Source organism: Phascolarctos cinereus, unplaced genomic scaffold (assembly GCF_003287225.1).
Source record: "Phascolarctos cinereus isolate Bilbo 61053 unplaced genomic scaffold, phaCin_HiC Scaffold_3;HRSCAF=262, whole genome shotgun sequence".
NCBI classification, from domain to species: Eukaryota; Metazoa; Chordata; class Mammalia; order Diprotodontia; family Phascolarctidae; genus Phascolarctos; species Phascolarctos cinereus.
The window spans coordinates 96,252,712-96,274,438 of NW_027555736.1; the positions used below are offsets into that span (position 1 = coordinate 96,252,712).

At 35.7% G+C, this 21,727-nt stretch overlaps 1 protein-coding gene across 1 annotated transcript in view; it reads right to left on the bottom strand.

Annotated features, from left to right (window-relative positions):
* TDRD1 (tudor domain containing 1) overlaps window positions 1-21,727 on the bottom strand; it is a 71,925-nt gene that overhangs the window by 16,589 nt on the left and 33,609 nt on the right. Inside the window, 6 exon segments of the mRNA XM_020988102.2 lie at window positions 3,344-3,619; window positions 4,285-4,455; window positions 5,745-5,855; window positions 16,317-16,454; window positions 20,213-20,458; window positions 20,832-21,002. Of these exon segments, the coding sequence (XP_020843761.2) occupies window positions 3,344-3,619; window positions 4,285-4,455; window positions 5,745-5,855; window positions 16,317-16,454; window positions 20,213-20,458; window positions 20,832-21,002 (1,113 nt within the window).

The following is a 21,727-nucleotide window of genomic DNA, read 5'->3' on the forward strand; positions in this document are numbered from 1 at the left end:
ATTTTTAAAAGCACAAAAAAATTTTTTTGAAAGACTTAAAGAATTTGATCAAAGCAATACCCAACCATGTTTCCAGAGGGCCTATGTTGCAGCATGTCATACAACTCGTGACAGAGGTGATGGACTCAGTGCAGAAAAATCATGATCAAGATATAGATTTGTTTTGCTTGGCTATGCTTACTTGTTACAAGGTGCTTTTTATTTTCCTGTTTTTAATAGTGATGGGGAGGGGTTAGCAAAAGTGATGAGAGGGGAAAAAAAGACCACTGAAACATTTTTAAAATGCTAGAGAAGAATGGAATGAAGTTCAGAGGAGAACACATACAAACAGGATGGTTTTGAAAATAAGGTGAATTTATTACATAAATTTAAAAAAAACAGCATGAAATGGAGATCTACAGTTTTATATGTAATCTTTTTGTGCTTTGTTGTAAATATGAAAATGTTCATTTTTTGTGTTTAAGTTCAGAATGAAAAATTTAAAAAGTGAGGAGAAGTAGTGAAATTAAAGTTAAGATTATAACTTTTCTAGTTTGGCTGTGAAGGGGAGACACATAGTATTTAAGTTTGAGAGGATTAAGTCAAATAACAATTTCTTAAGGATAGGGGAGACCCAGCCCTATCTGGCAGTGTAGCACGAACCAGCAGACAGGGAGCTATCAAAATTTAGAGGAGAAGAGGGGAAGAAAAAGCTGACAATCTTCCAAAAGAGACAGGAGTGATAGGGAATCAAGAACTGATTAAGTGCCTACTGTGCATCAGACATCATGCATGCTAAGACAAAAAGGAAATATCTATTTGTGCAGCACTGACCTCTCTTCTGACCTCTCAGTATCACATCTCCAGCTCCTCACTGGACATCCTGAAACGGATGTCTCTCAGACACCTTCATATCTTTGCCCCCAAACTGTCCCTTTTCCCCAACTTAGCTACCACTGGTAAGGGTACCACAATCCTCTTAGTCACCTGGGCTTGCAATCTAGAGTCGTCCTTGACTCCTTACTCTCTCATCTTCATAACCAATCAGTTGCCAAATCTTGTTGTTTTAACCTTGGTGACATCTGACATTGCCATCACCACAGTGCAAGTCCTCATGCCTTCATACCTGGCCTATTTCGAGAGTCTTTTGGGTAGTCTGCTGGACTTAAGTGTCTTCCTATTCTAGTCCATCCTGCACTCACCTGTCAGATTGATCTTCCCAAAGCTCGAGTCTGACCATGTCATGTCCCTATTCAATAAATTCCTGGCTCTCTATTATACCTTCCAAGATCAAATATAAAATCCTAGTCTTGTAAAGCCCTCCAAAGCTTGGCCCCTTCCTACCTTTACAGTATTATTATACTTTACTCCCCTCCACATACTTTGGGATCTAGTGATACTAGCCTTAATATTCCTTGATGTTCTTCACACAAGGCATTTCATTTCCCAACTCTGCATTTTCAATAGTGTTGCCCAGGCCTGGAATTCATTCTCACTGTCATTCTCTCTGTCTCTCTCCCCCCCCCCACCTTGTGTCCACCTCTTGGCTTCCTCCATGTCTGAGCTAAACTTCCATCTTTTGCAAGAAGCCTTTCCTGACAACTCTTAATGTTAGTACCTTCCCTCTGGAATTATGTCCAATTTATCATATATGTAGACAGTGATAGAGATAGATATATATAGATATATACATGCAACCATAAGCAGATACAAAATATATATAAGGTGATATGGAGAGGGAGAAAAGAAAAAGCCTTGAGCTAAGTTTTTAAGGAAACCAAAATTTTTGTCTTCATAGGATATATGAATAGAGAACAGCCACCATCTAGAATAGCAAAAAGCTAACAGCCAACATTATACACAGAGGCAAATGGCAGAACAGGAAATAATTACATACCTTTAAATTCAAACTAGAGAACAGATAGGTCAAATTTAAAACACAGGCATACCTGATATAGCCAATTCAATCCATAAAAATCAGGACTTCACAAAACTTAACTGCATACTTTACAAAAGAATCTATATATTACACTACAATTTCTTTAAATATCAAACTCCCCTAGTATACTTAAAATAGTATTTTACTTTCTAAAAATTTAATCAATACAAACTTTACAGCAACAGATCTCCTGCACAAAATGGAATGAAACAAGAAATAGCATGGTTTAGTAAAATGCTGGACCTGGAGTTGGAAGGAATTGGATGAAAATTTTGAATCTGATACATGAGCTATGTCGACCATAAGCAAATCAATTCGCCTTTTGCAACCTATATCTCCTTATCCACAAAGTGGAGATAATATTTGAAGTACTTATCTCCAAATCATTGTAACTGAGTGGCTACAGAACTAGCCTTGAAGCCAGGAAGATCTGGGTTCCAAATCTAATTCTGACACATGTACTAACTGTGTGACCAAAGGAAAGTCATTTAAACTGTCCATGTTGTAGGCAACTCTATGTAAGACTCTAAGTTATAGAGAAGATGCCAACTTGCATAAATAGAGGAAATTTCCTTACCAGGGAGTTTCCCATAACAATGAAATCTCAGGTCTAGTCTCTATCCCTAACCTATTGATTTCAAAGGGCTGTTGTTGTTGTGTGTATATTTTCAAGTGCTGCATAAATGTTAGCTATTATCATACTTTTAAGGAAAATTACATTAGAAATGTACATCATGTTCTTGTTATTCAGTTATGCCCAACTCTTTGTAACCCCATTTATGGCTTTCTTGGGCAAAGATACTGGAGTGGTTTGCCATTTCCTTCTCTAGCTCATTTGACAGATGAGGAAACTGAGGCAAACAGGGTTAACTGACTTGTCCAGAGTCACATAGCTATTAAATGCCTGAGGCCACATCTGAACTCAGGTCTTCCAGACTCCAGGCTCAGCACTCTATCCATTGTGTCACCTCGCTGCCCCATATATAATATTAATTTTCGACAAAGTGGTTTCTTATAGCATTTCAACAATTAATAGGTACCAACAAAATCACTGACGCTTGGATCCAATACAGAATTCATTTTCTGAAAGGTCATATAAGATTCTAAACTAAACAAAGCACAGTGCTTTGTATACAATACAAACACATGTTCACTGAATTAAATTGCTATTGGAAAATTATGTCGACTTGGAAGAGGAAATCCTAAATTGGGGGGGGGGCAGTGGGGGAGGCAATTGGGGGTTAAGTGACTTGCCCAGAGTCACACAACTAATAAATGTTATGTGTCTCAGGCCACATTTGAACTCAGGCCCCCCTGACCTCAGGGCCAGTGCTCTATCCACTGCTCCACCTAACTGAGCCCCAAAATCTATATTTATAAAGAAATGTTTTATTACAACAAATACATTTTGAAATGAAGTCTTACCTTGAAGCACATCAAGATCAAACGGCAAGTCAATTTTACTAACAGATTTATCATTTTGTGCATCTTTACATGGTGGTTCATCTTTTAAAGCCAAATGTTCGTCAATAAGTATCTCACTTATAACTTTTGGATAAGCAGTAGAAAAGTTGGTGAGTTCAACTCCAGCACCGTTGTCTGTGAGATCCACTACTTTAGCCTGAAGTTTTATTCCTGCAACACACGTCTGAAATCTTGCTGTGGCTTCTTTACTCCAATGCTTGTTTCTAGGTTTTATATCTGGAGAACAACAAAATTTCATTAACAGAATTTCCAGAAGAAATTGTCTTTTATCATCTATTAGTGCATCATATGTCCTACTAAAGGTCTTTGGTCCTTCTTGCTTAGCTTAGGCTAACAATTTTCAATCAATTGTGCCTTTTATCCCTAGGGATGAAGGCCACATTTGCCCAAAAAAAAAAAAGATTTATAAAACTAAAGAACAGAATTGTGCTTTAGCATCTTTCCAATTTGCAAATTCCTTTCAAAAATTAAAAACATTCCTTCAAATACTACATCAATGTTTACCAAGTCATAGTGGCACACATGTAAGATTTTTAAAAGTTTTAAAATTATGATAGCTACAAATGTCAAAAGGTACTTTCTTATTTCTGTGGTTAAATTTAACATTATTTAATCTTCTTCCCAAATAATTTTAAATTACTCAGCTTATTCAAAATTACTTTTTTTTTATTTTACAAATTGGTGTGACTACTTGAGCCAGTGTTTAAAATACTTATTTCTCAAGATTTCATGATGAGAAATAGTATTTTCTATTTTAATGGAAGTATCTGAACCAAAAAAAAAAATTTAAATGTGAAAAGCCTTTACATTTAATATTGTTTAATAATCAGAGCTTTCTAAATACTTTTATTAGTAAAATAATGTTATATTCCCCAACATACCTACTAGCCAGCATCGGATTCCTTGAAATGGAAGTTTTAAGAACCTGGATGACATCTTTCTAAGTTTATCTGTAGTAACCTCTTCAATGTTTCCATAATCCACAAAGTGCACTTTAACAGCTGCATTTGGTAATATCTCCTTTACTAAAGCACGATACCAATTACCATCACCTAGAATTTACATAATGAATTATGACAAAATACTGTTTTTTTCCTTCAGCTTGCTACATATTGACAGTAGTATGTAAGTTAACCTTTTTTGTTAAGTGAACTGTACACTTTGCTTTCTTTCACTGCTACCAGATTCAAGTAATCTGTTGTTGTTTTGCAGTCATTTTTCAATAATGTTCAACTCTTTATGACCCCATTTGGGGTTTTCTTGACAAAGATCCTAGAATGATTTGTCATTTCCTTCTCCAGCTCATTTTACAGATGAGGAAACTGAGGCAAACAGGGGTAAGTGACTTGCCCAGGGTCACACTGCTACTAAGTGTCTGAGGCCAGATTTGAACTCAGGAAGGTGAGTGCTTCCCGACTTCACACCTGGCATTCTAATCACTATGCCACATAGCTGCCCTTTAGATAGTCATTAGCCCTACTCTCTTAAGGGACTACAAGTTATTCTAGGAAGGTATTTTACATAAGATAAAGGTTATATACACAATCTATCTACTAAATAAATGTTTAACTATAGCTAAGATTTTAAAGTTTGATAAAAATCATAAAATAATTAGCAATAATTTACCTTTATTACTATTGATCTCAGATCCTGTTTTATGTGACAAACAATAAAATGATGGTATAAAATAATAGCAAGCAAACTCATTCCTAAATTCAAATTTCACTTGGAACATTTTCTTTTCTTTTTTTTGTATCCCCAGATTTTTTCTTCTTCTTCCTTTTTAGTCTTTTACTTAGTATTTTATTTTTCTGGAATATTTTCAAAATAGCATTTATAACAGATGACATGTGTTTAAACCACAAAAAATTGAATTCAGCTAGTCTTTCAATTAAAACTTACCCTTAAGTAAGTAAGGGTTCTGAACCTGGTACCCATGAAGTTAATATTTTAATAACTATTTAAATATAATTGGTTTCCTTTGTCGTCTTTCATATTTCATTTTATGTATTTAAAATAATTATTCTGAGAAGGGGTCCATATATTTCACCAGATGGACAAAAAGGTCCAAAGCATAAAAAGGTAAAGAACAACCTACTCTAGCAGAAGTTCACACATATTAACAGAGGCTCTAAAAAGAAAAAGCACTTAAATAATATTCAACAAATTTATCCAGGAAAAGGAAGTTTTATCTGAAGAGTCTGAGAAGAAATGAAGAGAAAGTTCATGTCAAAAAGACAGCTCAATTTATGGCCTAAAAAGGATACTTTTAGTAAAAAGGCAAAAAAGGTACAAAGAACAGAGGTTCTGACGAAGTCAAGAATACATCATGGTGTCTCACCTGTAAAATAAGCGCAACAAGGCTCTCCAATTTCAGGTATAAAATCATTGGGCATTTTTTGTTGGCAGTATTCTGCTAGAGACCTATTCACTTCACTTAACCCATTTAAAGCTGAAAATACAAATGAAAAAATGCAGTCCTGAGTAATATTTTACTATATGAGCAGAGCTAAAAACATTTTTAATCAGGAAAAATGTATCTTAAAAGAAAAACAAAATCATAGTACTACTATACTAGAGATCCCAAGAGGTCATCTCAGTATTAAGTAAATTGTGTTTAATAGTACTAGTGCTAATACACTTTATTGTAAAATAACTAAACACTTGAAGATTGAGGAAATGCTATTCTACTTTTAAAGTTTTTCAGAGAAGCATTTCCATAGTCTGCCTGAATAATCCATGTCACCAATACTCTTCAGGTCCAAAACCATTGTTGTTATTCAGATAACTTTAAGTAGAGTTCCATAATTAATAACAAATTCTTCAAATTTTTTAGTCTGCCATATAAGGATACTAACTTACAGGACCATAAAGGTGCTTCTAACTCTGCATTTTTTTTATGTTCTATGTCACACTCTTGGCAAAAAATTTCCAACGCATTAAAATGCCATTTACTGTACACAAGACAAGATCCTAACTTCTCAGCATGGCATTTAAGTCCTTCCCTCTAAAGTCCACAAGCCAACCTATCCTTCTAGACTTATCACTGACTACTTATCCACTCAAACTTTCTTGTCCACCCAAAGTGGTCTCATTTCAATACATCAAAGACTCTGTGACTTTGTCAACATGACTATTTCTTCCAATAACGCAGATTACAACCCACCTGTACCTGCTGAACCCATATTACATTTGTATGCGTCCACCTATAAATTCACCATAGGAAATTCACCCAAAATGCCGGGAATATTCACCACGTTCTCTTGACAAAGTGAGAGCAATAGTGGAGCAGGCAAGCCGTACACAGAGTGTGTATCTTGGTCTTGCCACATACTGTTGTTATTGTTCAGTCATGTCTGATGCTTCATGACCCCATTTGGGTTTTTTGGGCAAAGATACTGGAGTGGTTTGCAATTTCCTTATCCAGTTCCATTTTACAGATGAGGAACTGAGGCAAACAGGGTTAAATGACTTGCCCAGGGTCACACAGCTATTAAGCATCTGAAGCCAGATTTGAACACAGGAAGATTGAGTCCTCCTGATTTCTGGCCCACATTCTATCCACTGTGCCACCTAGCTTGCCATATGACCAATCACTTTAAAATATTTTGCCCTTTCTTGTCCCATTAATTTTCCATAAGATATTTCTCCCACCTGGAAAGAATTTTCCTATTTTTCTCCTTGTATGAGAATTTAGTCCAGTTCAAGTATCTTCAATCCAACTAGAACCGTCCATCAAACAGTTACAAATGTGGGATTAGAATTAACAGCATCCTTCTGTGCATTTCTTATCTTGAAATCCAGCCCTCTGAAACGCTTGGTAATTTAGCTGATGGAATTGCACTCCTTACTTTCCTTCAAGAAACCATTAAATGTGACCAGCCAGGTACAATTCTATGGCACTGCTTAGGAACCCACAAGACCTGAGTTCTATTCTCAACTCTGCTTCTTGTTAGCTCTACAACTTTGGGCAAGCTACTTTAGTCCCATGGGGCTCAGTTTCCATGTCCATAAAATGAAAAAAAGGTTTATTGCATGATCTCTCAAGTTTTTCTTAGCTCTTTCTTATGAGTTTGATTTTATGACCTAAGTCTATCTTTTAGAATCAACATTCAGGAAAGAATTAATCAAGAATCTAAGTTATGTGGTGACTGACTTCTGCCAATGATTCCTTTTTTGAAACTTTGGGGGAATATTTAATATTTTTTCTCTGTAAAATGCTGGCTACTTAGAAATCTTTGGAAAAACAAATAGTGGAAGATGGAGGAGAGAAGCCAGAAAGCTGCGCAAGCTTTCCCCAGTTTCCTTCATAAATGATATTAAATCAAGCCTCTAAATGGATTCTGGAGTGAAAGAACCCACAAAAAGATGGGAGTGAAACAATTTTCCAGCTTAAGATAACTTAGAAGGACTTCAGGAAAGGTCTGTTGCACTGGGGCAAAAGGAGAGCACAGCCCAGTGCAGACAATGTCCAGGCAAGCCAGTGGGAGGCTTTTAGCCACAGCACAGATCAACAACAAAGGCCTGTTGGCCCTGGCTCAGCAGGCCAGCTGTGAGGACTCCAGTCCCACTGCAGAAGGCAAAATGTGAGACTCAGAACCCTGGCACAACAAGCACAACCAGGCCAGGACACCCCAGGATGCTGGGCAAGCCACAAGCACCTGAATCCCCAGCGTGGAAAGCCAGTGACCAAGCTTGGGCCAGTGTCCCTGTCCTCCAGGAGCAGAGCTCAACTTTAAAAGCCAAGAAATAAGCTGAAAAATGAGCACAAAATGGAAAAGACCCCCTGATCATAGAAAGCTACTATGATGACAGGGAGACCAAAACAAACTCAGAAGAGGACAACAATGTCAAAATGTCTTACGTGTGATGCCTCAAAAGGGAATATGAATTGGTCTCAAGCCCAAAAAGTCCTCTTGGAAGAGCTTAAAAAGGATTTTAAACATCAAGTAAGAGAGGTAGAAGAAAAACTGGGAAAAGACATGAGAGGTATGCAGAATTATGAAAAAAAAAAGTCAACAGCTTGGAAAAGGAAGGACAAAAACTGGCTGAAGAAAACAACTCTTTTAAAAGTAGAATTGGCCAAAGGAAAAGGAGGCACAAAAGCTAACTGAAGAAAATAATTCCTTAAAAATTATAATTGGGCAAGTGGAAGTTAATGTCTCAATGAGACAAACAAAATCAAAAGAATGAAAAAATAAAAAATACCTCATTGGAAAAACAACTGACCTGGAAAATAAATCCAGGGGAGATAACTTAAGAATTATTGGACTACCTAAAGGCCATGATCAAAAAAGAGCCTGGACAACATCTTTCAAGGAAAACTGCCCTGATATCCTAGAACCAGAGGGTAAAATAGTCATTGAAAGAATCTACCAATCACTTCCTGAAAGAGATCCCAAAATGAAAACTGCAAGGAATATTGTAGCCAAATCCCAGAATTATCAGGCTAAAGAGGAAATACTGTAAACAGCCAGAAAGAAACAATTCAAACATCAAGGAACTACAGTCAGGATTACACAGGACTTAGCAGTTTCTACATTAAAGGACTGGAAGGCTTAGAATATGATATACTGGAAGGCAAAGAAGCTTGGATTACAAGCAAGAATCAACTACCCAGCAAAACTGAGCATAATCTTTCAGAGGAAAAGATAGACATCCAATGAAATAGGGGACTTTCACACTTTGCTGATAAAAAGACCAAGCTGAACAGAAAATTCAACCTTCAAATACAAGACTCAAGAGAAGCATATGTCATGCAATGTCATTCAATAAGATTAAACTATTTACACTGCTAAATAGGAATATGATACTTGTAATTCTTAAGAACTCTATCTCTATTATGGCAGTTAGAAGGAGTATACATAGATAGAGGGTATGGGCATAAGTTGACTTTGATGTGATGATATGAAAAAAATTAAGGAGTGAAAAAAGGAGGCAGAAGAGGGTAAATTACATCACATGAAGAGGTGCAAAAGACCTATTACAGTAGATGGAAAGAAGGGATGGGGGTAAGCAGTGATTGCATTTGGTTCAAAGAGGGAATAACATACACACTTAGTTGGGTATAGAAATTTATCTTTCCCTATAGGGAAGTTGGGGGTTAGGGGAAGGGAGGCTGACAGAAGGAAGGGCAGATTGAGGGAGGTGGTGGTCAGAAGCAAAACACTGGTGAGGAGGGACAGGGTGAAAAGGGACAGAAACGTATAAACAGGAGGAACAACAGGATGGAGGGAAATGTAGTTAGTAATCATAACTGTGAATGTGTATGGGATGAACTTTCCCATAAAACAGAAGCGGATAGCAGAGTAGATTAAAAACCAGAATCTTAAGGAGCAGCTAGGTGGCACAGTGGATATAGTACCAGCCCTGGATTCAAGAGAACCTGAGTTCAAATCCGGCCTCAGACACATAACACTTACTAGCTGTGCGACTGTGGGCAAGTCACTTAACCCCATTGCCTAACCAACAAAAACAAAACCAAACCAGACTCCTACAATATGTTGTTTACAAGAAACACATATGAAACAGACACAGAGAGTAAAGGTAAAAGGCTGGAGCAGAATATATTACGCTATAGCTGAAGTAAAAAAAAAAAGCAGGGGTAGCAATCCTGATCTCAGACAAGGCAAAAGCAAAATTATATCTAATTAAAAGAGACAAGGAAGGAAACTACATCCTGCTAAAAGGTACCACTGACAACGGAGTAATATCAATACTAAACATATATGCACCAAGTGGTATAGCATCCAAATTCTTAGAGGAGAAGTTAAGTGAGTTACAGGAAGAAATAGACAACAAAATTATACTAGTGGGTGACCTCAACCTCCCCCTCTCAGAACTAGATAAATCTAATCATAAAATAAACATGAAGTTAAGAAGGTGAATAGAATTTTTAAAAACTTAGATATGAAAGACCTATGGAGAAAACTGGAGAAAAGAATGGGGATAGAAAGGAATACACCTTTTTTTCAGTGGTACATGGCACCTACACAAAAAATGACCATGTCTTAGGACATAAAAACCTCACAATCAAATGCAGAAAGGCAGAAATATTAAATGCATACTTTTTAGAACATGATGCAATAAAAATTGTGTGGAATAAAGGGCCATGGAAAGATAGGCTAAAAACTAATTGGAAACTAAATGATTTAATCCTAAAAAATGAGTGGGTCAAACAAGAAATTATAGAAACAATCGATAATTTCATCAAAGAGAATGACAATAATGAGACAACATATTAAAACTTATGGGATGTGGATAGAGCACTAGCCCTGAACCTGGGAGGACCTGAGTTCAAATGTGGTCTCATACCAAACACGCGACACTTACTAGCTGTGTGACCCTGGGTAAGTCACTTAACCCCAACTGCCTTTAAAAAAAAATACCTTATGGGATGCAGCTAAAGCAGTTCTTAGGGGAAATTTTATATCTCTAAATGCTTACATGAATAGAATACAGAAAGATCAATGAATTGGGCATGCAACTAAAAAAGCTAGAAAAAGAACAAATTAAAAATCCCCAATTAAATACCAAATTAGAAATTCTAAAAATCAAATAATAAAACTAGGAGCTGGTTTTATAGGGGGAAAAAAAATAAAACAGATAAACCTTTGTTTAATTTGATTTAAAAAAGTGAAGAAGGCAATCAAATTACCAGTATCAAAAATGAAAAGAGCGAATTCACTACCAATGAAGAAATTAAAGCAATAATTAGGAGCTATTTTGTCCAACTGTATGTCAATAAATCTGACCATCTAAGTGATTATTTACAAAAATATAAATTGCCTAGACTAACAGAAGAGGAAATAAATTACTTAAATAACCCCATTTTAGAAAAAGAAATCGAACAAGCCATCAATGAACTACCTAAGAAAAAATCTCCAGAGTCAGATGGATTCACAAGTTAATTCTACCAAACATTGAAAGAACAGTTAATTACAATACTATATGAACTATTTGGGTGAAGGAGTCCTACCAAATTATTCCTTTTATGACACAAAGAGCCAAAACAGAGAAAGAAAATTACAGAGCAATTTCCCTAATGAATATTGATGCAAAAAAATTTAAATAAAAATTAGCAAAGAGATTACAACAACTTATCTTGAGGATAATACACTATGAACAGGTAGGATTTATACCAGGAATACAGGGCTAGTTCAATATTGGGAAAACTATCAGCATAATTGACCATATTAATAACAAAACTAACAGAAATCATATGATTATCTCAATACATGTAGAAAAATCTTTTGACAAAATACAGCACCCATTCTTACTAAAAACATCAGAGAGCATAGGAATAAATGGAATCTTCCTTAAAATGAGTAGACTTTAACTAAAACCATTAGCAAGCATTGTATATTAAAGGAGATAAGCTAGAAGCATTCCCAGTAAGATCAGAGGTGAAGCAAAGATGCTCATTATTCAATACTGCACTAGAAATGTTAGCTTTAGCAATAAGATCAGAAAAAGAAATTGAAGGAATTAGAATAGACAGTTAAGAAATGAAACTATCACTCTTTGCAGATGACATGATGGTATACTTAGAGAATCCTAGAGAATCACCTAAAAAACTACTTGAAACAATTAACTTTAGTGTTGCAGGATATAAAATAAACCCACACAAATCATCATCACTTCTAATATATTACCAACAAAGCCCAGCAGCAAGAGACAGAAAGAGAAATTCCATTTAAAATAACTGCAGACAATATAAAATATTTGGGAGTCTATCTGCCAAGACAAACCCAGGGCCTATATGAACCCAATTACAAAACACTTCACACAAATAAAGTCAGATATAAACAACTGGAAAAATCTCAACTTCTCATGGGTAGGCCGAGCTAATATAATAAAAATGACAATTCTACCTGAATTAACTTATTCAGTGCCATACCAATCAAACTACCAAAAATTTATTTTATAGAGCTAGACAAAATAACAAAATTCATCTGGAAGAACAAAAGATCAGGAATATCAGGAGAATTAATGAAAAAAAAAGCAAAAGGAGGTAGCCTACTTGTACCATATCTAAAACTACATTATAAAGTGGCAATCATCAAAACTACTTGGCACTAGCTAAGAAACAGAGTGGTGGATCACTGGAATAGGTTAGGTACACAAAACACTGTAGTAAATGACTATAGTAATCTACTGTTTGATAAACCCAAAGACCCAAGCTTCTGGGATAAGAATTCATTATTTGACAAAAACTGCTGGGAAAACTGGAAAATGATATGGCAGGAAGTAGGCATAGACCAGCATCTCATACCTTATGATACCAAGATAAAGTCGAAATCGGTACATGATTTAGACATAAAGGATGATACCATAAGCAAATTAGGAGAGCAAGGAATAGTTTACCTGTAAGATCTGTGGAGACAGAAAGAATTTATGACCATACAAGAGACAGAGAACATTATGAAATGCAAAACAGACAACTCTTATCAAATGAAATTAAAAGGTTTTGCACAAATAAAACCAACGCAACCAAGATAAAAAGGAAAGCAGGAAGCTGGGAAACAATTTTTACAGCCAGTATTTCTAATAAGGGCCTCATTTCTAAAATACAGAGAGAACTGAATCAGATTTATAAGAACATAAGTCATTTCCCAATTAACAAATGGTCAAAAGATATGAACAGATAGTTTTCAAATAAGGAAATTAAAGCTATCTAGAGTCACATGAAAAAATGCTCTAAATCACTATTAATTCGAAAAATACAAACTAAAACAACCCTAAGGTACCACATCACAACTATGAGCTTGGCTAATATGACAAAAAAGGAAAATGATAAATGTTGGAGAAGATGTGGGAAAATTGGAACACTAATAAATACATCGTTGGTGGAGTTATGAACTGATCCAACCATTCTGGAAAGCAATTTGGAACTATGCCCAAAGGGCTATAAAGCTGTACACACTCTTTGATCAAGCAGTATCACTACCAGGTCTGTATTCCAAAAAGATCATAAAAAACAGGAAAAGGATCCACATGTACAAAAATATTTGTAGCAGCTCTTTTGATGGTGGCAAAGAATCAGAAATTGAGGGGCTGCCCATCAATTGGGGAATGACTGAACAAGATTCATGATGGAAAATACTATCCACATCCAAAGAATGAACTATGGCATCTGAATGCAGATTGAAGCATGCTATTTTCTCTTTTTTTTTCCCCTTTCTCATGGCTTTTCCCTTTTGCTCTGATTCTTCTTTCACAACATGACTAATGTGGAAATACGTTTCATTTGATTGTACATGAGCCCAAACTTTTAAGACCATAATGAAGATAACTGCAGTTTATGTCCAAACGTGCTGGAAAGGATTAGGAGGGTAAAAAATTCTACAAAGAGTTTGAGAAGATTCTCCAAACTAATTTAACATATTCCTTAGTACTCTGGGCAGTGGAAGACAGAAAAAAAATAGTAAATAAGATTCAGGATCATAACACTCAAGAGGCCAAAGACTTGTAAGCTGCATAGGAGTCCTATGCCTATATATCCAGAATACTTCCATCAAAAAGAGAAATGGGAAGTTCTGGAAATAGCAAGTCCTAAATATAACAAAAATCAAATTGTTAAGAAATTACTGGTTTCACAGAACCTCAGTTTTAAAAGGGACCTTACAGCCTATATAGTTTAATAAGCAGCAAATTAAGAATCTCTTCTTCTCAGAGGGCCCGAGTTCAAATCCTATATTGGATGCTTTAAACCTGTGTGATCTTGAGAAAATAACTTAACCTCCATGGAATTCTGTTTTTTCCACCTGTAAGATGAGCTTTTTTTCAAAAATTTTCCAACACATGATATGAAGCCCACCCAAAAAAACCCCCAGATCACTCCACGATTATTCAGAAGTGAGACATGAAGTTTAAACCAACATGAACAAAGGAAAAATTTTGTCAACGTTTCTATTGCAAGCTATTTTATGTATGAGAATGCACACATTTGGATTCTAATGTCTCTATTCCCAATGTGCTAAGAGACAGTACTGAGTAAGTCACAGGAAGAAAAGCTAGAAGATACCAAGTACATACAAAAGGAAAAAATAGGGAGCAGCTAGGTGGTGCAGAGGATAGAGATCGGCCCTGAAGTCAGGAGGACCAGAGTTCAAACCCGGCCTCAGACCAGACACTTGACACTTACTAGCTGTGTGACCCTGAGCAAGTCACTTAACCCCAATTGCCTTAAAAAAAGGAAAAAATTATTTTTGAGGGCACTGAAGGATTAATTTTCAAAATATTGGAGAGGGAGGATAAGATATTAGATGATCAAGAAGAATTAAAAGATGATATTACTACTGAAAAAAGGCAACCAAGAAAATCAATAACTATTGAACCATATGTCTATTTTCTCATCTCTATAAATTCTTTGAGTGCTATTCACTCACATAATTGATAGTTTTAAATAAAAATATGTAGGAAACTAACAGACTTTTGCCAGCTGTCTTTCTATAACAGCACATATCTTCATAGCTAACATATCTGACTAAAAACTCGAAAAAATATAAGATACGGCCCTGGTTTGAGTTTTTGTTTTACTATAAAAATACATTTGACTCAGGGCAAAATTCAGCATTAACCACTTTTCTAACAAAGCATCTCCCATACATATGTTAAGGCTGTACTCTCTAATAGACATAACAATTCCCTGGTTATCAATTTCAAGTAAAGTATGTAACAGGGAAATGCATGCTTTCCAAAAGTATTTGCCTCTGTCATGAAGGCAATACTGTGCATAAAAAAAAAATGGAAGAGGAATTTCCTATAGCTGATCTGATCTTTCAGTTACTTTTGTTTGCAGATTACCCTGGTTATTGATTGCAATAAGTCCTGAAGTAATACACTGAACTTCCTTAATGAGATTTACTACCACTGAAAAGTTTAGTTTAAAAAGCCATACAGAAAAAATAAAGTAGCTCCAGATTCCTGATTGACTATAACATGCAGCTATGTGAAATGTCCGAGTACAACAGAAAAGAAAAAACAAAAAGGCAATTTTGTTACCTATTAAATTTAATGTATAATTTTTAAAACCATCAATGAAATTTATTTCATATATATATGCATATATATGTAATACTTTGTCTTTGAAAGTGTTTAAATTTTTTTTTAAAAGGCACAGAGCTATAGACATAGAATATGCCATACACTGTTGGTAAAGATGTAAGAGGAAATGATGGTGGTGCAACAATCAAAGGCAACAAAACTTTTTTTTTAAAAAAGCCACTGAGATGATCCATTAGTGCAGAAATCTTGAAGAGACACGCTAGTTGAACAATAATCTGGATATGGAATTGAATGGGAGTTAGAAAGCAGGATGAATCATGCTTGAGAAACTACATAGTGCTTTCAATGATACTAAGAAACTATCTCAAACAAAAACCCTATAAATATTAAAATTCTTCTTGGTATTACTATGGTTCCAAATCATGCTGCAACATAATCAGCAAAGAATCAAATGACAGGTTGTGGTGCTTTTAGCATATGACTTATGAACAGGAAAAGAAACAAATCATCCAGATATGTAATCAGAAAAGTGGGTGGTTTGGTTATGTATTCAGATCAAGGAATAACATGGGCAACCCACAGGCTACACTGGTACCCATATAAAATTAACAACATGAATGTTTCTATCATCTTGGGCAGATCTTCTAAAGGACTTGTGAGAGGTCCCAGATGGGTTATGATTAGCACTACTGAAAGGAACACCTAATCAGTGAGATGACAGAACTATTAACATAGGAAGTATGAAAGTCAACTTATTTGAAATAAATTACCTCTTAAAAACTGAAAGATAACCTACTTCTCTCCTTTAAAGAGACGAATGTGTATCATGTGTCAAATATAGCAACACATTAACAAAATGAAGACTATATAAAGATAAATTGGTATAGAATTATAAGTAACTTACCATCCTCTTCAAGTATATGACAATAGAATTCTCCAGGATTATATAACATACAAACCATAACATTGACAGTTTCGTTAACAGCTAGTTCAACCCAAGTCCACTCAAATTTGTTCACTGTTTCTTCAGCAGTTAAAATAGCTATGAAGACAAAAAGCAAACTGCTTCAGAATACCAAAAGAAAAACACACCAAATATATGATATTTTATATCTATTATGAATCTGTCTTTTATTTTAACATTATGGTTATTTGTACATACATTTTTTTCTCTTTTTTTCCTAGGACTTTAAGCTCTTTGAAGGTAAGGACCACTGTTAACAGTTATTTTTATATATCCCTTATAACCTGGCATGCCTTACACATAGATGCTACTAAGATATACCAGAGTTTATGTCGTTTGTATACTGGGGAGAGAAGGAGCAAAGAAATAAGATAACACCAGTGAGAACAGGAGGAAGAGTAATAGACTCCAGAGATCACAAAGGTTCTCCTTCATCAGAGGTCCAGGAAGAAAAGCTGGATGGCCTGCTCCTAACAAGACTAACAGACCATACAAGCAGCTTAAGTGAGGATAGGTGAGGATTACATGGAGCATGGTAAGGTAGGACTTGAAGTTAGAGAAACCTAGATTAAAATTCCACACCTCAGACACTAGCTATGTAGTCATTTAACATTTCTGGCATCACTTTCCTTATCAATGACTTCTAAGGCCCTTTTCCACTCTAAATTTGATTTTTTGATCAGGCATTACATGATTTACCCAAGGTCACTTACAGTTAATCAAGTGTCCAGCAGGACTCACTCTCTTGGGTTCCTGACTTGAAGCTCAGGATTCTGTTCAATATGCCATATTATCTATTTCTGATTGTCAATTGGCTGTTGTTTTGTTGGGTTGTTTCAGTTGTGTCCAATTCTCTGTGATCCCATTTGGGGTTTTCTTGGCAAAGATACTGGAGTGCTTTGCCATTTTCTTCTCCAGCTCATTATTACAGATGAGGAAATAGAGGCAAACAGGGTTAAGTGACTTGCTCAGGGTCACATAGCTAGTAAATGTATGAGGGTGGATTTGAACTCTGGTCCTCCTGACTCCAGGACCAGTGCTCTATGCACTGTGCCACCTAGCTGCTTCAATTGGATGTTACATTTAACACTAAGTTTAGCCCTTGGTCTTCTAATCGTAACTTTGGATCTGTCAACAAAACGTGTCCCCATCCATTCCTTTACTCCATTTCAAAACCCACATCACCTTCCTTTAACAAGATAGTCTTTCAAAGACAGCCTCTCTACATGTGCCCTTGATCTCAATTCCCTCCCTTCTTCAGAATGTTTCCTCTATCACTCCCCTCTTGTTTTTTTTTAAGTATCAGTCTCTCTCATTTCTGTGAAGATGTCTTAGACTCATATATTCAGCCCCAGCCTCTTTCCTGACTCTGGTCTTGCATCCTCAACTGTGCAATAGACATTTCAAATTAGATGACCCACAGATATCTCAAATTCATTAACTCAGCCATCATGGAACTTCATTATTTTTGTCAAGGGTACTACCATTATCCCAGTAATCCAGATTTGCAACTTCAGCATTATGTTCAACTCAAGTACATCTCACCCCATATTCCCAAACGGTTGCCAAACCTTGTTTCTATGCCCCAACCCCAGCATAATTTTTACCTGAACCCTTCTCATTCATTATTCATACAACCATTACCTTAGTTCAAACCTGTATTATCTATTGTCTGAACTATTGCAAAAGCTTCCTAATTGACATCCCTGACTCAAATCTCTCCCCATTCCAATCCATCTTCCACACAATTGCCAGTAACATTCCTTCTTTAACTTTATTTATTCCCAATAACTCAATTTTAAGTTCCAAAGTCTCTTTCTCCCTCCCCCACTCATCGAGAAAGAAAAACAAAATATCTTAAACATATGCATAGTCATGGAAAACAAATTTCTTCATTGTCATGTCCAAAATTAAACAGAAAAAGATAGAAGCTATGCTTCAATCTGTACTCTGAGCCTATTGGCTATGTGGAAGAGGGCAGCATGTTTTATCATAACTCATCTGGAATTATGGTTGGTCACTATTCCGATCAGTTATTAAGTCTTTTAAAGTTGATGATCTTTACAATACTGTTGTTACTATAAAAACTTTTCTCCTGGTTCTGCTCACTTCACTATATATCACTTAATACAACTCTTCCTAGGGTTTTTCCAAAGTAATTTTCCTTATGGGTCAGACCATGTCACTCCCCTACTCTAACTCCAGTGACTCCCTACTGAAGAACTGGTTGTAATTCACATAATTCATGTAATATGACATGTAATTAATACTAATATCAAATATATAAACTCCTCTGGTATTTAAACTCTTCAAAATTTGGCCTCATCCAAAAGGCAGAGGTAGAATGACGTAAATTATTTACCATAAAAGAAGCAAGGAAAAGCAGTGGAGGGGAAGATGGGTGAGGTGAGGGGATGCAAGTGCACCTTACTCTCATCAAAATCTGCTCAAAGAGGGAATAACACACACACTTAATTGGGTATAGAAATCTGTCTTATCCTACAAGAACGTAAGATGGGAAGAGGATAAGAGAAGGAGAGGTATGATAGGGAGAGGGTAGTCAGAAGCAAAACACTTTTGAGAAGGGACAGGGTGAAAGGAGAGAGAGGGAATAGAATAAATGGGGGATGGGGAAACCGGATGGAGGAAAATATAGTTAGTAATATTAAAAATGAAAAAAATTTTGAAGCAGGTCTCATTTCTCAAACATATAGAGAATTGAGTCAAATTTATAAAAATAAGACCCATTCCCTAATTGATAAATGAGCAAAAGATATGATCAGGTGATATATCTATAGCCATATGAAAAAATACTCTAACTACTGATTAGAGAAATGCAAATTAAAACAATTCTGAGGTGCTACCTCATACCTATGAGATTGGCTAATAGGGCAGAAAAGGTAAATGACATGTTGGAAGGGATGTGGTAAAAATGACACACTAACGTACTGTTGTTGAAGTCATGAACTGATTCAACCATTCTGTAGAGCAATTTGGAACTATGCGCAAAGGGCTATAAAACCACGCATACCCTTTGACTTAGCAATACCACTACCAGGTCTATATTCCAAAAGAGATTTTTTTTAAAAAGGGGGAAAGACCTATATGTACAAAAATATCTATAGCAGCTCATTCTGGGGGCAAATAATTAGAAATTGAGAGGATGTCTACCAATTGAGGAATGACTGAACAAGTTGTCGTATAAAATTATGATAAAATACTATTGTACTATAAGAAATGATGAGCAGGATGCTCTCAGAAAAACCTGGAAAGACTTGCCTGAGCTGATGCAAAGTGAAACGAACTGTGTACCAAGTAACAGCAATATTGTAAACGTTAACTATTCTCAGCAATACAATGAACCAAGACAATCCTGAAGGACTTATGATGAAAAATGCTTTCCATCCCCAGAGAAAGAACTAATGGTGTCTGAATACAGATTGAAGCATACTTTTCTCTTGCATTTTTTTTTTCTTTTTAGGCAATTGGGGTTAAGCGACTTGCCCAGGGTCACACAGCTAGTGTTAAGTGTTTGGTCTGAAGCTGAATTTGAATTCAGGTCCTCCTGACTTCAGGGTCGGTGCTTTATCCACTGCGCCACCTAGCTGCCTTCGGACTGGTCTATTTTTGTCTGGTATCCCCAATGCCTGGAAAATAACAAGGGCTTCCTACTTGATATTTAAATGAACCCTATTGTCACCTATCCTGTGAATGAACCAAGTTATCAGTCAGGTATGTTCATAGTTTTATTCATGTTTTTTGTTGAACTTAGACCACTTCCCATTTCGTACTCTACCATATATGCTATTAGAGTTGCTAATCAAACATTTACTTACCACTAATTTCTTGCAAGTCACTGGATGTATCTGTTGTCAATATCTTGCTTTCTCCTACAGCAAAGCCAGCTTCGATGAGGATTTCAGAAACACTGATGCTGGGTTTAACTGACTTATCTATAAGCTCCACTACAGAACTATTTTCCTTCTTGTCTACAACTTTCACTGTAATCATCTTATTTCGTATTAATTTTTTCATGAGACAAATTGCCTCCGGAGACCAGATTCCTGATGATGGCTTCACTCCTTAAAATAGTATTTTTAAAACATTACTTATATTTCTCACAGCAACAATTCAACAACAGATGCTCTCAAAATAAAATAAAATATATTAAATACTTTTATGGAAATTATAGTATAAATTCCCAATTATTCCTTTCAAGTCACCTTCTTTTAAATTATGGGTAAAATTCATCCCTTCATAGAAATTACAGTATAAACCTTACATCCCCCTCTTCTAATCTTTTTAACTTCCAAGAAAAAGCAATACCCTTTTCATTCTAACTGCAGCACCTTTACTTTGGGATTTAATCTATAAACTGCCATATGGTAATTTTTAGTCTGAACTCTAATATGTTATAAAATGTTAGCCATTATTATTATTATAACTACTTCATACCTGCCAAGATACACTTTATGGCCTGCATTGGCAATTCCAATAATCTTAGTGCCATGGGACAAAGTCTATTCAATTTAAGGATTTCAAAATTTCCATAATCGACATAGCCAACTAAAGCAGACTCTTCAGAAGCATATGCCAGAACTGACGCACGGTACCACTGATTATCCTCTGAAAAATGTAGACATATGTAAGTGAGAACCAAAATTATTTTCTAACATTTATATTAACATATCTATTTAATATTAAATATATTTTAAGCAATCTGGAAAATGTTTTAACAATAGTAGCACATCTCTTCTTTAGCCACCACTTGCTAAAATTTAGTATTTTGCCAATATGTCATGAAGTACTTCCATTTCAGAGGATATACGAACTTTGTTATGTAATAGTTCCTTAGGATCAATCAATAAACAATTCTTTACTACATACTCACAACGTGCCCAATAGAACCTCATTTTGGTGGTAACTATTATAATAATTTATGTCACAAAAATAAAGAACTGGGCAATAGAAAAATTATGTGTCTTTCTCTATCCAAATCTCCCCAACAAAAAAATGGTTCAAAGATGTCATTCTGACTCCCAATTCAATTGTTCTGCTCCTGGCATTCTCTCTAACCATCATTCCCGATGCCTGGATCTCTGTACTTCCTCACCTCTGATCTCTGTTCAACTCCCACTTTCAACAAGAAGACTTTACCTCAGAGCCTTCCCTTTGAGATCACTCCCAATTTATCCAATATATGTCTTGTCTGTACAGCTGTTTATCTACTTATTGTCTACTCCATCAGAGTGTGAACTCTTTGACAGTAAGGACTATTTTCTGACCTTTGTATCCCCACTGTTTAGCACAATGCCAGACAGAGAGTAGGCACTTAATAATGGCTGCTGTCT